This window comes from Oncorhynchus nerka, linkage group LG22 (assembly GCF_034236695.1).
Source record: "Oncorhynchus nerka isolate Pitt River linkage group LG22, Oner_Uvic_2.0, whole genome shotgun sequence".
Taxonomy (NCBI): Eukaryota; Metazoa; Chordata; class Actinopteri; order Salmoniformes; family Salmonidae; genus Oncorhynchus; species Oncorhynchus nerka.
This window is the reverse complement of record NC_088417.1, coordinates 52,591,746-52,610,753: the sequence shown is the minus strand read 5'-3', so window position 1 is coordinate 52,610,753 and position 19,008 is coordinate 52,591,746. Positions and strand designations below refer to the sequence as shown.

Here is a 19,008-nt window from a genome sequence, read left to right as displayed (position 1 = left end):
GTAATAGTGCAATGTTAGATTACTAACGTTAGCCGTGTTAGAAGAAGGGTAGTGCTGTGGTTGCCAATGTTTACCTTGGTTATTTAGCTAGTTTCAAAATGGCTATATTAACTCTTTGAAATGATATATTTTGTGCACATTAGTACTATAGAGCTAAACCCCACTTACACAACTCTGATTCTAGCAAGACTATTTTTCTCCTCTCTGTCAAATTTCCAATGACAACCCAATATCTGGCTTATTATGTGTTCTGTTTCATGATTTCTCAGGTGGCTGAGGGGCGGAGATGTCATTGGCGTGCCTTCGAGTGTATGCCCGACGACACAGGTTAGCACTTGGAGCTCAGGAATATGCAACCCCCACCATTGTCTCCAGGTCTCGGGAGCGAAAGAACGAGGGTCCAGTGCTTCAGTATGTGGGGAAGCTGAGAAAGCCCAACCACAAAGTGTTCGTATGGGGTTTTAGCTACACTGGAGCCCTGGGCATTCCCAGATTTGAGGTTCCGGGCAGTGGCAGAAAAAAGGCCAGGAAATACCAGCTCACATCTTACCGCCTGGAGACAGAGCAGCAGGTAATGTCTCTCTTTAACCACAGAAACACTTAACTGACACACAGACATGTTTCTATACAATTTATGCCAACAGATTTTGTTCCAGGCCAGTTGGTCTACACTCGGGCCGTGTTTGTTCGGTAGGGCTGGGGCACAAAATGTTTTGCATTGGAGAACCAAAATCTGACTTCTTCTTGGACAAGTTCAGGTAGTAGGATACTTCTCTTATCAAAGTGTTTTCTCCTATTTTGTGGCTACTGAACAAGATCCCGATTCAGCTAATTGAGGTCTTGATGAGCAGTCAATTGGCTAAATTAGTTGTGTTAGTACTGGGCTGGAGCAAAAGCCTGCACACCCAGGTCTCAAGGACCAGAGTTGGTGACCTGACCACTGCCTGACTACTACTACTTGACAACACTGCGTTTTGGCCCCATATGTACTCATTGTCTGGGCAATGCATCTGTACCCATGGCAGGTACGCATACTTGCCATACATGCATTCCGTTTCTAACATGATATGCGAACTGTTGAAAACACAATTGATGTACTTGAATAGATGACACTGACTGACAGACAGTGAGTGACTGACTCCCGAGCTGGTCCCTCTCCTCAGATCTCCTCTGAAGCCTGTGGGTACGTCTTCACACTTCTCTCCTCCTCCACCAAGGACCTCACCAAGGTGTGGGGAATGGTCCTCCACAGAGACTCCCATCTGGGCCTCCAACGCACCCAGCAAGGCTGCCGTAATAGTCATTCCCTCTCTCACTCCCCCCATCCTCCATGGCAAGCACTCTCTCCTCCAACTTCTTTATTTAACGGCACAATCTGGGATCTTGCTGTTTCAAATAATAATATACACTCATTGATTGATTAATAAAATAACATAGATGCTTCATGAGTTTAATACAACTGCCTTTTCCAAAAATGTTGTTTAACTCCGTTGCTTGTAAACATTGTCCATCCCTCAGCTTTATAGCAAACCAAGTGGCGGGGACTGCAGTTTATTGTTTTTTGCATCAAGACTGCAGCTTTAACCGATTCATCCATAAAAGTGCACCAGCTTGTCAACCAAGAAATATTGGAGGATGTGCATAATTTGCTCGATGATGGGTGTATGTTTTCAACGACTGCTGCACACTTTCACCAATCTCGAGTCTATATGATGTAGAGTCCCATCAGCTGCTAATATTCAGATGAATTTGTGCAGCGCCTGCCCTGAGCTGATACCTGTGAACGAGCAAATGGTATGCGTCAGACTAGCCTGACTGCCAGTCTGTCTGCTCTCTTGCCAAGGCTGGAAAATGACAGTAATGGAGTTTGCAAGAGCGCAAACAAATCTAGGACCAGGGCTAGTGTCAAACCGTCCCAGTGATGTATAAATCTCCTAGTGTTCACTCTAGATAAGAGCTATGACTATGTGCTGGAGCCCTCCCCGGTGCCTCTCCCCCTGGCCAGGCCCAGGAGAACAGGCTTGCGTAGGTGGCACATTGCCGTGCCCACTCCCTAGTGCTCACCGACTCAGAGGGAGGTAAGAGACGGCACAGAGGGTGACATTTTATTTTCCTCATGTAAAAAGGCACTGAACTGTTACGAAAATGCCCATATAACTCCCAATACTTTGAGCAACAACGATTTGTTACACCTTCCTTTTCTTGTTTTTGTTTTACCCCTTTTCTCCGCAATTTTGTGATGTCCAATTGATAGTTAGTCTTGTCCCGTTGTACAGACTCAAGAGAGGCGAAGGTCGAGAGTCGTGCATCCTCCGAAACACGACCCGCCAAGTCGCACATCTTCTTAACACAATGGTCGCTTAACCCGGGAGCCAGCCGCACCAATGTGTTGGAGGAAACACCGTACACCTAGAGACCGTGTCAGTGTGCACTGCGCCCAGCCCGCCACAAGAGTCGCTAGAGCGCGATGGGACAACGACATCCCTACCGGCCAAACTCTCCCTAACCCGGACGACGCTGGGCCAATTGTGCCCTGCCTCATGGGTCTCCCGGTCGCGGCCGGCAGCAACACAGGTTACACCTTCCTTTTATGATATACCTGAGAATCTAAGTAAACTTGTTTTGGATAAGCTCTCGTGAGACATTCACATAAATGTAAGGAAATTCAAATCAACTAAGCTAGCTAGCGCAAGATATAGGTTCCGAGATTATAATTTATACCTTGAATAATGTGCTATCCTATCTATTTGGGGTTATTTTGCTCACTGTGTGTGCTTCTTTGCAAAAAAAACTATTTGGATGAAAATATTACCCAAAAACTGGGACCTTGAGCAAGGCCCTTAACCCAACAACTTGCTCTCCATCCATGGGCCCCGCAGCTTCACCCTGTGCTCGTCTCAACTGTATGTCATTTCCCATCAATTCCCATTATTAAAGTGGCTGGAGTTGAGTCAGTGTGTTGGCAGCAGCCACCCAATGTTAGTGGTGGCTGTTAAACAGTCTGATGGCCTTGAGATAGAAGCTGTTTTTCAGTCTCTCGGTCCCAGCTTTGATGCACCTGTACTGACCTCGCCTTCTGGATGATAGCGGGGTGAACAGGCAGTGGCTCGGGTGGTTGCTGTCCTTGATGATCTTTATGGCCTTCCTGTGACATCGGGTGGTGTAGGTGTCCTGGAGGGCAGGTAGTTTGCCCCCGGTGATGCGTTGTGCAGACCTCACTACCCTCTGGAGAGCCTAACGGTTGTGGGCGGAGCAGTTGCCGTACCAGGCGGTGATACAGCCCAACAGGATGCTCTCGATTGTGCATCTGTAGAAGTTTGTGAGTGCTTTTGGTGACAAGCCGAATTTCTTCAGCCTCCTGAAGTTGAAGAGGCGCTGCTGCGCCTTCTTCACGATGCTGTCTGTGTGGGTGGACCAATTCAGTTTGTCTGTGATGTGTACGCCGAGGAACTTAAAACTTACTACCCTCTCCACTACTGTTCCATCGATGTGGATAGGGGGGTGTTCCCTCTGCTGTTTCCTGAAGTCCACAATCATCTCCTTAGTTTTGTTGACGTTGAGTGTGAGGTTATTTTCCTGACACCACACTCCGAGGGCCCTCACCTCCTCCCTGTAGGCCGTCTCGTCGTTGTTGGTAATCAAGCCTACCACTGTTGTGTCGTCCGCAAACTTGATGATTGAGTTGGAGGCGTGCGTGGCCACGCAGTCGTGGGGGAGCAGGGAGTACAGGAGAGGGCTCAGAACGCACCCTTGTGGGGCCCCAGTGTTGAGGATCAGCGGGGTGGAGATGTTGTTGCCTACCCTCACCACCTGGGGGCGGCCCGTCAGGAAGTCCAGTACCCAGTTGCACAGGGCGGGGTCGAGACCCAGGGTCTCGAGCTTGATGACGAGCTTGGAGGGCACTATGGTGTTAAATGCCGAGCTGTAGTCGATGAACAGCATTCTCACATAGGGTATTCCTCTTGTCCAGATGGGTTAGGGCAGTGTGCAGTGTGGTTGAGATTGCATCGTCTGTGGACCTATTTGGGCGGTAAGCAAATTGGAGTGGGTCTAGGGTGTCAGGTAGGGTGGAGGTGATATGGTCCTTGACTAGTCTCTCAAAGCACTTCATGATGACGGAAGTGAGTGCTACGGGGCGGTAGTCGTTTAGGTCAGTTACCTTAGCTTTCTTGGGAACAGGAACAATGGTGGCCCTCTTGAAGCATGTGGGAACAACAGACTGGGATAGGGATTGATGGATGCAAGCCAGGGCACTCCTATAACTGACCAGGTCAACCCAGTAATGTTAAGATATCAACATGTGGTCCACATGTGGTCTCTTAAGTGTTGAAAATATTGATGTTGATCCTTCCTGCTATTTTCAGTCAATTTGTCATTTGAATACCGACCTTCGCTTATGCAATTTGCAGAAATATGTTAGAGCCAATGATTGGCAAAGAGGGCGTTATAGTTGCTTTTACGATCCTGTTTTTGGACTTAAGTATACGGTACTCTTTCCGCTGAAATTTAACTAGGAAATTATGTGGTAACAATCACTACTTTGAGGTGTGATACTAACCTTATTAAAACATATAGGACTATGGGCTAGGCTACATGAGGTGTGATACTAACCTTATAGGACTATGGGCTAGGCTACATGAGGTGTGATACTAACCTTATTAAAACATATAGGACTATGGGCTAGGCTACACGAGGTGTGATACTAACCTTATAGGACTATGGGCTAGGCTACATGAGGTGTGATACTAACCTTATAGGACTATGGGCTAGGCTACATGAGGTGTGATACTAACCTTATAGGACTATGGACTAGGCTGTGATACTAACCTTATAGGACTATGGACTAGGCTACATGAGGTGTGATACTAACCTTATTAAAACATATAGGACTATGGGCTAGGCTACATGAGGTATGATACTAACCTTATAGGACTATGGGCTAGGCTACATGAGGTGTGATACTAACCTTATTAAAACATATAGGACTATGGGCTAGGCTACATGAGGTGTGATACTAACCTTATAGGACTATGGGCTAGGCTACATGAGGTGTGATACTAACCTTATAGGACTATGGACTAGGCTACATGAGGTGTGATACTAACCTTATAGGACTATGGACTAGGCTACATGAGGTGTGATACTAACCTTATTAAAACATATAGGTCTATGGGCTAGGCTACATGAGGTGTGATACTAACCTTATAGGACTATGGGCTAGGCTACATGAGGTGTGATACTAACCTTATTAAAACATATAGGACTATGGGCTAGGCTACATGAGGTGTGATACTAACCTTATAGGACTATGGACTAGGCTACATGAGGTGTGATACTAACCTTATTAAAACATATAGGACTATGGGCTAGGCTACATGAGGTATATACTATATATAGTAATCTAACAATTGGTAACTTACCTGGTACCTATTGGTGCTCTGTTATCCTTGTTTTATTTCATCCCAAAGAAACAAACATATAATGTATAGATTAATACTGTGTTATTTATACCTTTTCTAAGAAAATACTTTGTCATTTCTCTACTTTAAATTAAAGTGCCACCGTTAGTTTCACAGTATCGCAGTAATACAATGCAGCTGAAATGAGTGGCATTCCAATCAATGCAGTAAGCATAGGTCCTGTCTTATGCTGCACTGTGTTCCATGTTAATCTAAGCATATGGATCATCCCACCCCACAGGTTTCATGTCTCTCTTTCGTTCTCTCCCTCTCCCACATCAGTGTTCAGTCTGGGGAACAATGCCTATGGCCAGTGTGGGAGGGAGATTGCTGAAGATGTACAGGTACCACACACACACACATGTTTACACGCCATATTACTGACGCAGTTGATCAGGCTCAAACAATGCTCAAAATGCAAAGGAAAGTCTGCCTCTCTGCCGTTGTCATGCAACACGGCCGGGTGTATGTTGAGTCATGCTAATGACTCACAGTGTCAAATCTATGCAGGCTGGAAATGTATTCACTCTCCAGGAATTTCAGACTGTGCTGTTCTGCCGAATGACTTCCTATAAGCTTTCGAGTTGAACTACAATCCTATTAGAATTGTGTGTTCAGGGGCCGTATATATGAATCGTCTCAGAGGTGGTGTGCTGATTTTAGGATCAGTTTAGCCTTTTGATCACAATGAATAAGATTATATGGACAGGGGAGTGCTGATCCTAGATCAGCACTCCTACTCTGAGAAGCTTGATACACACGGCCTCTTTAGAAGTCTACTTAGAGTGAATGCCTTTCCTGATTAGTACATTCTTGGGCTGTTTGTATGGGACATTAGGCGTGGGGACTTGGGTCTTTATGCAAAATGTCCGATGGGGTTGGATGGGCAGAGGTGATCTTTTCTGGACAGACCGGCCTCCTTGAATAGTTGATTGTTGGCTGTTCTCCCTCTCTCTCTTTTTACCTCTCTCCATTGCTGTGCCAGTCACATCATTCACAAGATGGAAGGCTTTTACAGCCCAGTGACCCAGCTGTGTTTAGTCTGTTTTGTGTATCGGGGACAGTGAGACACCCCAGCCATTATTGCTCCATCTTGGTCAGGTTGTTATTGTAAAAGAGAATGTTTCTCAATGACCCTGATTTAAATAAAGGCTACATTTTTTTTTAATAATTAAGGTTAGGATTGGAGTAGGGAATGCTGATCCTAGAACTGAACATGGGGAAAACTTCACCCTGGAGCGAAAATGCATTTTGTGACTGTTATTGGTGACTAGAACCTGCAGATGCCATGTCTGTCCTGTAGGTGGTGTGCGGGCAGGACCACAGTCTGTTCCTGACTGAAACGGGCAAGGTGTATGCCCCCTGTAATTTGCCGTAATTTATAAACAGTTCACCCAACTGGGATGTCACTAGAGATTCATGGATAGGGGGCCTAAGCCTCTATTAGGGGGGGCATACTCTCCCAGGCTTTTTTTTTAAAACCACAAAAACATATTTTCATCATGTATTTTTAGAGTAACAACGGGTGTAAAATCGATCAAAATAAGGTTATTTTTGGTCAAGGTTGTTCAAAAGTATACCTGCCTCATAGTTTGTGTTAGATACTGATCTAATATGACTTACTTAAATGAAAAATTAACCCAATAATCCAGACACATGGAACATCTTAAACCGTATCATCCATAATGGGACAAAACTAAATTCAACTAATGAGCTGAATAAAATTGAAAATTTGAAAAATAATTGGGAATAAAATCTGAGTAAGATCCCAAACAAATATTACAACCTATATTACAGAACTGCTCCTCCTGCTTACCTCTTGATGCTTATTTTGTGGGTGGACTCATCAGAGTGTCTCTCCTATTTTTAAAGATGGCAAAGTGGTCAATGACATTATTGTGGCCCAAGCACTTCAGCCTCAATGGACATGGCTGCAAGACTTGCAAGTAGGGATGCACGATTTATCGGTGAACATATCGGGAATCGGACGATATTAGCTAAAAATGCCAACATCGGTATCGGCTGATGTCATGTTTAACGCCGATGTGCAAAACCATGTCAAAGCTGACATGCATACCTATATAACGTAGGTACATAATGTAATGATGCCACGTAAAATGTTGCACTACACCTGCAACACAGCATTCCTAACCTAGCCCACAACGTCTGCTGTGTGGATCGAGCAGTCAACACCTACAACACAGCATTCCTAATCTGGCCCACAACGTCTGCTGTGTGGATCGAGCAGTCAACACCTACAACACAGCATTCCTAACCTGGCCCACAACGTCTGCTGTGTGGGAGCAGTCAACAAGTCGAGCAGTCATTTGAAAGAGGAAGAAACTGTAATTGACTCAACTCAAAGGCGAAATCCATTAATGCCAACATACTCTGTCATGGGTGATGTTGGTTTTCGCCGACTGGTCGGGCACCGGTACACACTACCAAGTGAGACATTTTTCAGATGTTGCCCTACTGGAGTTACACAGTAATAGCATCAAAAAGATACAGTAGCAGTGTCAAAGCTGTACAAAAATGTCTGCAAACAAGCAAACACCGGGCCACGAACGATGTGTTTACAATACTGTATTGGTAATAAAGCATTGTTTGTTCAACCGGAACTTCTGGAGTAACTTTACCTAGCTAGCACCAATACAACCAGCCTGAAAACAATGACCAGTAGAAACTGCAATCATTTATAATTATTCTTAGGAATGATTTAGGAATCCTTGTGAGTAAATATTAGCTAGGTTGCCACTTGTTGTTCTCCTGTTGAAATTGAACTTCAGTTCATGAAAATAAATAGCTAGCCAGCTACTTAACCCTGTTGCCAAAAGCTAACGTTATAAGCAGCCAACTAGCTTCATCTGGCTAGTGAGGCTCGATCGGACTGGGATATGTGTTGTGAAGCTAGCCACAATAAGGATTAGGCGCAATAGTGGAATTTGCGGTTTGCCTTCAAAATAAAAGTATATAATTGACAGTGATGCAAATGAATACAAATAGTAGAATTATGCCATACTTTCATTTTGAAGGCTAACTATTGTGGCTAATCCTTATTTATGGCTAGCTTCACATAGATGGGTACGACCACCATTAATCAAATAAGAATGGTCTTATAAATTAGGGTTATTATAGATGACACCAGCTATAGATTTAGCTAGCTAACTATAGCTACTGAAACAGATGTCATTTCGCTATGTTTTTGGGGAAGAACATTGTTTGCATCCATGAGCTAGCTAGCTTTTTTTAATGACCAGCACTGTAGGTGCACGAGACAACTTTACCAGCATCATAGCATAGGTATCGATGAATCGTTGTGCCATATGAAATATGAGTGATAGTGTAATCAATGTGTACTAACTACATAAATTTTTTATGAACGTGCTAAATTATGTGACATGCAGTCATATTCAGGTCCTGATTGGTCAACATGCTTATTTGACACATCAAATAGTGATATTTGATGTGTATCTTTTTTGACACGCAAATACACAAACGGCGTTCCACAGAAATCCTGGTTGAGAATGAAACGACTGAACAAATGAACAACGAAACAGCACAGCAAGTAAGTGAAAGAAATAGGTTTTGATTATGCTTTACTGGTAATGGGGACATACGTAAATGGCAACAAAATAACTTTTTGGGGTGTGTGTGTGTGAACCTATGAAGCTTTGCTCTCAGACCAACAGGGGGATCCAATGGCAGATAGACAATCAAAAATAGCAGTTAGTGTCCATGACTGTATTTATGGACCGCAGCTGGCATGCCCAGCGAGTGTTTGAGAGCTGTACAAGTTCAGCTGATGCTATTCCAAGTTGGGACTGAGCTTCTTTGAACTTGTGGTGGTTAACTAGGGATGTACTGAAAAACGAATACACATTCTCCAAGAAACTGAAAAACTCAGGAGCCACTGGACTAGCCCTGCAAGTACGACACAACACCAAATTAAGCTCATGAGCATAAATTGCCTCCGGATGCAGCACTCTGAAATGTGCTTGCACCCCTCCTTTGGACCCACTCATGACAGCTGCACCATCAGAGGTCTGTGCAACGTACTTTAGGCCTGCTACCCCTCTTATTTGAAGCTACTGTTGCAACTCATTTGCTATCGATTGGGCATCAAATGACTTGATTTCTGCTAGTGTTAGTAAACGCTCCTTAGCTGTCCCCTATGTCACATACCTAACACACAGAGCCAACTGTTCAGACTCCCCATCCCTGGCCTCATATGGTATACATACCAGGCTTTGACATCTCAGAGACCATGGTGTCCGTAGTCTCTTGAGCACAGCATTGGATCATGTCATTCTGACATTCTGGAGAGAGAGACGTCGCATGTGATGGAGTATTGTACCTTTGCAGGGAAGGGTCAAACTCCTTCAAAAGCTCCATACATTCAAGAAAGTACACTCTATTTGTGCTTTCACTAGATTCATCATTTGCACAGAAAGTGAGTCCCTGTCTTTCCTAACATTGAGTTGACAGCAACAATTCTCCTCAGATACTCCCTTCTCTCTGCAATATCACTAGCAGGGGCAGATGTTCAAATCTGAGCAATGTTCCCATGATTGCTAGTTAGTTGCCTGGTAGCTTTGCCATGCCACAATCCTGTCTCTTTATGTTTGTGCCATCTCAAGTTTACCGAAGATAAACAGTGCTTTTTTTCCCATTTTTGCAGCCATTACTGACAACATAATCAAATGTAATGTTTTTTTGCCAAAAACTACATGGAAAGCAGAGAGCTGCGTTTTTGTGGACAGTGTAATCGACCCTATTGTATTTCTCAAACCAGCAGTGCTGAAATGCCCTTTTCTGTGTACCGGAACTTTCATGTGGGTAGCTATTCAGCTTCACTTGTCTGGGCCCAGTGCCTTTGTCACCTAAATTGCTCTCATTTCTGGAAGGAGTTGCTGCAGCGGCTTAATTACTTTCTTTCTCTGGATCTGTTTGTTGTCCTTCTCTCTCTCTGGATCTGGTTGTTGTCCCTCTCTCTCTCTGGATCTGTTTGTTGTCCTTCTCTCTCTCTGGATCTGTTTGTTGTCCTTCTCTCTCTCTGGATCTGTTTGTTGTCCCTCTCTCTCTCTGGATCTGTTTGTTGTCCCTCTCTCTCTCTGGATCTGTTTGTTGTCCCTCTCTCTCTCTGGATCTGTTTGTTGTCCCTCTCTCTCTGGATCTGTTTGTTGTCCCTCTCTCTCTGGATCTCTTTGTTGTCCCTCTCTCTCTGGATCTCTTTGTTGTCCCTCTCTCTCTGGATCTCTTTGTTGTCCCTCTCTCTCTGGATCTCTTTGTTGTCCCTCTCTCTCTGGATCTCTTTGTTGTCCCTCTCTCTCTGGATCTCTTTGTTGTCCCTCTCTCTCTGGATCTCTTTGTTGTCTCTCTCTCTCTCTCTCTCTCTCTCTCTCTCTCTCTCTCTCTGGATCTGTTTGTTGTCCCTCTCTCTCTCTGGATCTGTTTGTTGTCCTTCTCTCTCTCTGGATCTGGTTGTTGTCCCTCTCTCTCTGGATCTGGTTGTTGTCTCTCTCTCTCTCTCTCTGGATCTGGTTGTTGTCTCTCTCTCTCTCTGGATCTGTTTGTTGTCCCTCTCTCTCTGGATCTGTTTGTTGTCCCTCTCTCTCTGGATCTGTTTGTTGTCCCTCCCTCTCTGGATCTGTTTGTTGTCCCTCTCTCTCTGGATCTGTTTGTTGTCCCTCCCTCTCTGGATCTGTTTGTTGTCCCTCTCTCTCTCTGGATCTGTTTGTTGTCCCTCTCTCTCTCTGGATCTGTTTGTTGTCCCTCTCTCTCTGGATCTGTTTGTTGTCCCTCTCTCTCTGGATCTGGTTGTTGTCCCTCTCTCTCTGGATCTGGTTGTTGTCCCTCTCTCTCTGGATCTGGTTGTTGTCTCTCTCTCTCTCTGGATCTGGTTGTTGTCTCTCTCTCTCTCTGGATCTGTTTGTTGTCCCTCTCTCTCTCTGGATCTGTTTGTTGTCCCTCCCTCTCTGGATCTGTTTGTTGTCCCTCCCTCTCTGGATCTGTTTGTTGTCCCTCTCTCTCTGGATCTGTTTGTTGTCCTTCTCTCTCTCTGGATCGGTTTGTTGTCCCTCCCTCTCTGGATCTGTTTGTTCTCTCTCTCTCTCTCTCTGGATCTGTTTGTTGTCTCTCTCTCTCTCTCTCTGGATCTGTTTGTTGTCCCTCCCTCTCTGGATCTGTTTGTTGTCCCTCTCTCTCTGGATCTGTTTGTTGTCCCTCTCTCTCTGGATCTGTTTGTTGTCCCTCTCTCTCTGGATCTGTTTGTTGTCCCTCTCTCTCTGGATCTGTTTGTTGTCCCTCTCTCTCTGGATCTGTTTGTTGTCTCTCTCTCTCTGGATCTGTTTGTTGTCTCTCCCTCTCTGAATCTGTTTGTTGTCTCTCCCTCTCTGGATCTGTTTGTTGTCCCTCTCTCTCTGGATCTGTTTGTTTTCCCTCTCTCTCTGGATCTGTTTGTTCTCCCTCTTTCTCTGGATCTTTTTGTTGTCCCTCTCTCTCTCTGGTTCGGTTTGTTGTCCCTCCCTCTCTCTGGATCTGTTTGTTGTCCCTCTCTCTCTGAATCTGTTTGTTGTCTCTCTCTCTGGATCTGTTTGTTGTCTCTCTCTCTCTGGATCTGTTTGTTGTCCCTCTCTCTCTGGATCTGTTTGTTGTCCCTCTTTCTCTGGATCTGTTTGTTGTCCCTCTCTCTCTCTGGTTCGGTTTGTTGTCCCTCCCTCTCTCTGGATCGGTTTGTTGTCCCTCCCTCTCTGGATCTGTTTGTTGTCCCTCTCTCTCTGGATCTGTTTGTTGTCCCTCTCTCTCTCTGGATCTGTTTGTTGTCCCTCTCTCTCTCTGGATCTGGCTGTTGTCTCTCTCTCTCTCTGGATCTGTTTGTTGTCCCTCTCTCTCTCTGGATCTGTTTGTTGTCCCTCTCTCTCTGGATCTGTTTGTTGTCCCTCCCTCACTGGATCTGTTTGTTGTCCCTCTCTCTCTGGATCTGTTTGTTGTCCCTCTCTCTCTGGATCTGTTTGTTGTCCTTCTCTCTCTCTGGATCTGTTTGTTGTCCTTCTCTCTCTCTGGATCTGGTTGTTGTCCCTCTCTCTCTGGATCTGGTTGTTGTCTCTCTCTCTCTCTCTCTGGATCTGGTTGTTGTCTCTCTCTCTCTCTGGATCTGTTTGTTGTCCCTCTCTCTCTGGATCTGTTTGTTGTCCCTCTCTCTCTGGATCTGTTTGTTTCCCTCCCTCTCTGGATCTGTTTGTTGTCCCTCTCTCTCTGGATCTGTTTGTTGTCCCTCCCTCTCTCTGGATCGGTTTGTTGTCCCTCCCTCTCTGGATCTGTTTGTTCTCTCTCTCTCTCTCTCTGGATCTGTTTGTTGTCTCTCTCTCTCTCTCTGGATCTGTTTGTTGTCCCTCCCTCTCTGGATCTGTTTGTTGTCCCTCTCTCTCTGGATCTGTTTGTTGTCTCTCTCTCTCTGGATCTGTTTGTTGTCCCTCTCTCTCTGGATCTGTTTGTTGTCCCTCCTCTCTGGATCTGTTTGTTGTCCCTCCCTCTCTGGATCTGTTTGTTGTCCCTCTCTCTCTGGATCTGTTTGTTGTCTCTCTCTCTCTGGATCTGTTTGTTGTCTCTCCCTCTCTGGATCTGTTTGTTGTCCCTCCCTCTCTGGATCTGTTTGTTGTCCCTCCCTCTCTGGATCTGTTTGTTGTCCCTCTCTCTCTGGATCTGGTTTGTTGTCCCTCTCTCTCTGGATCTGGTTGTTGTCTCTCTCTCTCTCTCTGGATCTGGTTGTTGTCTCTCTCTCTCTGGATCTGTTTGTTGTCCCTCTCTCTCTCTGGATCTGTTTGTTGTCCCTCTCTCTCTGGATCTGTTTCTTGTCCCTCCCTCTCTGGATCTGTTTGTTGTCCCTCTCTCTCTGGATCTGTTTGTTGTCCCTCTCTCTCTGGATCTGTTTGTTGTCCCTCTCTCTCTGGATCTGTTTGTTGTCCCTCTCTCTCTGGATCTGTTTGTTGTCCCTCTCTCTCTGGATCTGTTTGTTGTCCTTCTCTCTCTCTGGATCTGGTTGTTGTCTCTCTCTCTCTCTGGATCTGGTTGTTGTCTCTCTCTCTCTCTCTCTGGATCTGGTTGTTGTCTCTCTCTCTCTCTGGATCTGTTTGTTGTCCCTCTCTCTCTCTGGATCTGTTTGTTGTCCCTCTCTCTCTGGATCTGTTTGTTTTCCCTCCCTCTCTGGATCTGTTTGTTGTCCCTCTCTCTCTGGATCTGTTTGGTGTCCCTCTCTCTCTCTGGATCGGTTTGTTGTCCCTCCCTCTCTCTGGATCGGTTTGTTGTCCCTCCCTCTCTGGATCTGTTTGTTCTCTCTCTCTCTCTCTCTGGATCTGTTTGTCTCTCTCTCTCTCTCTGGATCTGTTTGTTGTCCCTCCCTCTCTGGATCTGTTTGTTGTCCCTCTCTCTCTGGATCTGTTTGTTGTCTCTCTCTCTCTGGATCTGTTTGTTGTCCCTCTCTCTCTGGATCTGTTTGTTGTCCCTCTCTCTCTGGATCTGTTTGTTGTCCCTCTCTCTCTGGATCTGTTTGTTGTCTCTCTCTCTCTGGATCTGTTTGTTGTCTCTCCTCTCTGGATCTGTTTGTTGTCCCTCTCTCTGGATCTGTTTGTTGTCCCTCTCTCTCTGGATCTGTTTGTTGTCCCTCTCTCTCTGGATCTGTTTGTTGTCCCTCTCTCTCTGGATCTGTTTGTTGTCCCTCTCTCTCTGGATCTGTTTGTTGTCCCTCCCTCTCTCTGGATCTGTTTGTTGTCCCTCCCTCTCTGGATCTGTTTGTTGTCCCTCCCTCTCTGGATCTGTTTGTTGTCCCTCCCTCTCTCTGGATCGGTTTGTTGTCCCTCCCTCTCTGGATCTGTTTGTTGTCCCTCCCTCTCTGGATCTGTTTGTTGTCCCTCCCTCTCTGGATCTGTTTGTTGTCCCTCCCTCTCTGGATCTGTTTGTTGTCCCTCCTCTCTGGATCTGTTTGTTGTCCCTCCCTCTCTGGATCTGTTTGTTGTCCCTCTCTCTCTGGATCTGTTTGTTGTCCCTCTCTCTCTGGATCTGTTTGTTGTCTCTCTCTCTCTCTGGATCTGTTTGTTGTCCCTCCCTCTCTGGATCTGTTTGTTGTCCCTCTCTCTCTGGATCTGTTTGTTGTCTCTCTCTCTCTGGATCTGTTTGTTGTCCCTCTCTCTCTGGATCTGTTTGTTGTCTCTCTCTCTCTGGATCTGTTTGTTGTCTCTCCCTCTCTGAATCTGTTTGTTGTCTCTCCCTCTCTGGATCTGTTTGTTGTCCCTCCCTCTCTGGATCTGTTTGTTGTCCCTCCCTCTCTCTGGATCGGTTTGTTGTCCCTCCCTCTCTGGATCTGTTTCTTGTCCCTCCCTCTCTGGATCTGTTTCTTGTCCCTCCCTCTCTGGATCTGTTTGTTGTCCCTCCCTCTCTGGATCTGTTTGTTGTCCCTCTCTCTCTGGATCTGTTTCTTGTCCCTCTCTCTCTGGATCTGTTTGTTGTCCCTCTCTCTCTGGATCTGGTTGTTGTCTCTCTCTCTCTCTGGATCTGTTTGTTGTCCCTCTCTCTCTGGATCTGTTTGTTGTCCCTCTCTCTCTGGATCTGTTTGTTGTCCCTCTCTCTCTGGATCTGTTTCTTGTCCCTCCCTCTCTGGATCTGTTTGTTGTCCCTCTCTCTCTGGATCTGTTTGTTGTCCCTCTCTCTCTGGATCTGTTTGTTGTCCCTCTCTCTCTGGATCTGTTTGTTGTCCCTCTCTCTCTCTGGATCTGGTTGTTGTCCCTCTCTCTCTGGATCTGGTTGTTGTCTCTCTCTCTCTGGATCTGTTTGTTGTCTCTCTCTCTCTCTGGATCTGTTTGTTGTCCCTCCTCTCTCTGGATCTTTTTGTTGTCCCTCCCTCTCTGGATCTGTTTGTTGTCTCTCTCTCTCTCTGGATCTGTTTGTTGTCCCTCTCTCTCTGGATCTGTTTGTTGTCCCTCCCTCTCTGGATCTGTTTGTTGTCCCTCTCTCTCTGGATCTGTTTGTTGTCCCTCTCTCTCTGGATCTGTTTGTTGTCCCTCTCTCTCTGGATCTGTTTGTTGTCCCTCCCTCTCTGGATCTGTTTGTTGTCCCTCTCTCTCTGGATCTGTTTGTTGTCCCTCCCTCTCTGGATCTGTTTGTTGTCCCTCCTCTCTCTGGATCTGTTTGTTGTCCCTCCCTCTCTGGATCTGTTTTCTTGTCCCTCCCTCTCTGGATCTGTTTGTTGTCCCTCCCTCTCTGGATCTGTTTGTTGTCCCTCTCTCTCTGGATCTGTTTGTTGTCCCTCTCTCTCTGGATCTGTTTGTTGTCCCTCCTCTCTCTGGATCTGTTTGTTGTCCCTCTCTCTCTGGATCTGTTTGTTGTCCCTCCCTGTCTCCTCTCTCTGGATCTGTTTGTTGTCCCTCTCTCTCTGGATCTGTTTCTTGTCCCTCCCTCTCTGGATCTGTTTCTTGTCCCTCCCTCTCTGGATCTGTTTGTTGTCCCTCTCTCTCTGGATCTGTTTGTTGTCCCTCTCTCTCTGGATCTGTTTGTTGTCCCTCTCTCTCTGGATCTGTTTGTTGTCCCTCTCTCTCTGGATCTGTTTGTTGTCCTTCTCTCTCTCTGGATCTGGTTGTTGTCCCTCTCTCTCTGGATCTGGTTGTTGTCTCTCTCTCTCTCTCTGGATCTGTTTGTTGTCTCTCTCTCTCTGGATCTGTTTGTTGTCCCTCTCTCTCTGGATCTGTTTGTTGTCCCTCCCTCTCTGGATCTGTTTGTTGTCCCTCCCTCTCTGGATCTGTTTGTTGTCCCTCTCTCTCTGGATCTGTTTGTTGTCCCTCTCTCTCTGGATCTGTTTGTTGTCCCTCTCTCTCTGGATCTGTTTGTTCTCTCTCTCTCTCTCTCTGGATCTGTTTGTTGTCTCTCTCTCTCTCTCTGGATCTGTTTGTTGTCCCTCCCTCTCTGGATCTGTTTGTTGTCCCTCTCTCTCTGGATCTGTTTGTTGTCTCTCTCTCTCTGGATCTGTTTGTTGTCCCTCTCTCTCTGGATCTGTTTGTTGTCCCTCTCTCTCTCTGGATCTGTTTGTTGTCCCTCTCTCTCTGGATCTGTTTGTTGTCCCTCTCTCTCTGGATCTGTTTGTTGTCTCTCCCTCTCTGGATCTGTTTGTTGTCTCTCCCTCTCTGGATCTGTTTGTTGTCCCTCTCTCTCTGGATCTGTTTGTTGTCCCTCTCTCTCTGGATCTGTTTGTTGTCCCTCTCTCTCTGGATCTGTTTGTTGTCCCTCTCTCTCTGGATCTGTTTGTTGTCCCTCCCTCTCTGGATCTGTTTGTTGTCCCTCTCTCTCTGGATCTGTTTGTTGTCTCTCTCTCTGGATCTGTTTGTTGTCCCTCCCTCTCTGGATCTGTTTGTTGTCCCTCTCTCTCTGGATCTGTTTGTTGTCCCTCTCTCTCTGGATCTGTTTGTTGTCCCTCTCTCTCTGGATCTGTTTGTTGTCCCTCTCTCTCTCTGGTTCGGTTTGTTGTCCCTCCCTCTCTCTGGATCGGTTTGTTGTCCCTCCCTCTCTGGATCTGTTTCTTGTCCCTCCCTCTCTGGATCTGTTTGTTGTCCCTCCCTCTCTGGATCTGTTTGTTGTCCCTCCCTCTCTGGATCTGTTTGTTGTCCCTCTCTCTCTGGATCTGTTTGTTGTCCCTCTCTCTCTGGATCTGTTTGTTGTCCCTCTCTCTCTCTGGATCTGGCTGTTGTCCCTCTCTCTCTCTGGATCTGTTTGTTGTCCCTCTCTCTCTCTGGATCTGTTTGTTGTCCCTCTCTCTCTGGATCTGTTTGTTGTCCCTCCCTCTCTGGATCTGTTTGTTGTCCCTCTCTCTCTGGATCTGTTTGTTGTCCCTCTCTCTCTGGATCTGTTTGTTGTCCTTCTCTCTCTCTGGATCTGGTTGTTGTCCCTCTCTCTCTGGATCTGGTTGTTGTCCCTCTCTCTCTGGATCTGGTTGTTGTCTCTCTCTCTCTCTCTCTGGATCTGGTTGTTGTCTCTCTCTCTCTCTGGATCTGTTTGTTGTCCCTCTCTCTCTGGATCTGTTTGTTGTCCCTCTCTCTCTCTGGATCTGTTTGTTGTCCCTCTCTCTCTGGATCTGTTTGTTGTCTCTCCCTCTCTCTCTGGATCTGTTTGTTGTCCCTCTCTCTCTGGATCTGTTTGTTGTCCCTCTCTCTCTCTGGATCTGTTTGTTGTCCCTCCCTCTCTGGATCTGTTTGTTGTCCCTCCCTCTCTGGATCTGTTTGTTGTCCCTCTCTCTCTCTGGATCTGTTTGTTGTCCCTCCCTCTCTGGATCTGTTTGTTGTCTCTCTCTGGATCTGTTTGTTGTCCCTCTCTCTCTGGATCTGTTTGTTGTCCCTCTCTCTCTCTGGATCTGTTTGTTGTCCCTCTCTCTCTGGATCTGTTTGTTGTCCCTCTCTCTCTGGATCTGTTTGTTGTCCCTCCCTCTCTGGATCTGTTTGTTGTCCCTCCCTCTCTGGATCTGTTTGTTGTCCCTCCCTCTCTGGATCTGTTTGTTGTCCCTCCCTCTCTCTGGATCTGTTTGTTGTCTCCCTCTCTGGATCTGTTTCTTGTCCCTCCTCTCTGGATCTGTTTGTTGTCCCTCCCTCTCTGGATCTGTTTGTTGTCCCTCTCTCTCTGGATCTGTTTGTTGTCCCTCCTCTCTGGATCTGTTTGTTGTCCCTCTCTCTCTGGATCTGTTTGTTGTCCCTCTCTCTCTGGATCTGTTTGTTGTCCTCTCTCTCTCTGGATCTGTTTGTTGTCCCTCTCTCTCTGGATCTGTTTGTTGTCCCTCTCTCTCTGGATCTGTTTCTTGTCCCTCCCTCTCTGGATCTGTTTGTTGTCCCTCTCTCTCTGGATCTGTTTGTTGTCCCTCTCTCTCTGGATCTGTTTGTTGTCCCTCTCTCTCTGGATCTGTTTGTTGTCCTTCTCTCTCTGGATCTGGTTGTTGTCCCTCTCTCTCTGGATCTGGTTGTTGTCTCTCTCTCTCTGGATCTGGTTGTTGTCTCTCTCTCTCTCTCTGGATCTGTTTGTTGTCCCTCTCTCTCTCTGGATCTGTTTGTTGTCCCTCCTCTCTCTGGATCTGTTTGTTGTCCCTCTCTCTCTGGATCTGTTTGTTGTCCCTCCCTCTCTGGATCTGTTTGTTGTCCCTCTCTCTCTCTGGATCGGTTTGTTGTCCCTCCCTCTCTCTGGATCGGTTTGTTGTCCCTCCCTCTCTGGATCTGTTTGTTCTCTCTCTCTCTCTCTCTCTGGATCTGTTTGTTCTCTCTCTCTCTCTCTGGATCTGTTTGTTGTCCCTCCCTCTCTGGATCTGTTTGTTGTCCCTCTCTCTCTGGATCTGTTTGTTGTCTCTCTCTCTCTGGATCTGTTTGTTGTCCCTCTCTCTCTGGATCTGTTTGTTGTCCCTCTCTCTCTGGATCTGTTTGTTGTCCCTCTCTCTCTGGATCTGTTTGTTGTCTCTCTCTCTCTGGATCTGTTTGTTGTCTCTCCCTCTCTGAATCTGTTTGTTGTCTCTCCCTCTCTGGATCTGTTT

At 46.3% G+C, this 19,008-nt stretch overlaps 1 protein-coding gene across 3 annotated transcripts in view; it reads left to right on the top strand.

Annotated features, from left to right (window-relative positions):
• Positions 1 to 273: 273 nt before the first annotated feature.
• The window catches only part of LOC115105317 (RCC1-like G exchanging factor-like protein), a 68,245-nt gene continuing 49,510 nt past the window's right edge, over positions 274 to 19,008 (top strand). For all 3 annotated transcript variants that reach the window (XM_065007233.1, XM_065007234.1, XM_065007232.1), the window contains exons 1-2: positions 274 to 571; positions 5,742 to 5,803. In XM_065007233.1, the coding sequence (XP_064863305.1) occupies positions 287 to 571; positions 5,742 to 5,803 (347 nt within the window). In that variant the 5' untranslated portion in view covers positions 274 to 286. The remainder of the gene's footprint in view (positions 572 to 5,741; positions 5,804 to 19,008) is intronic.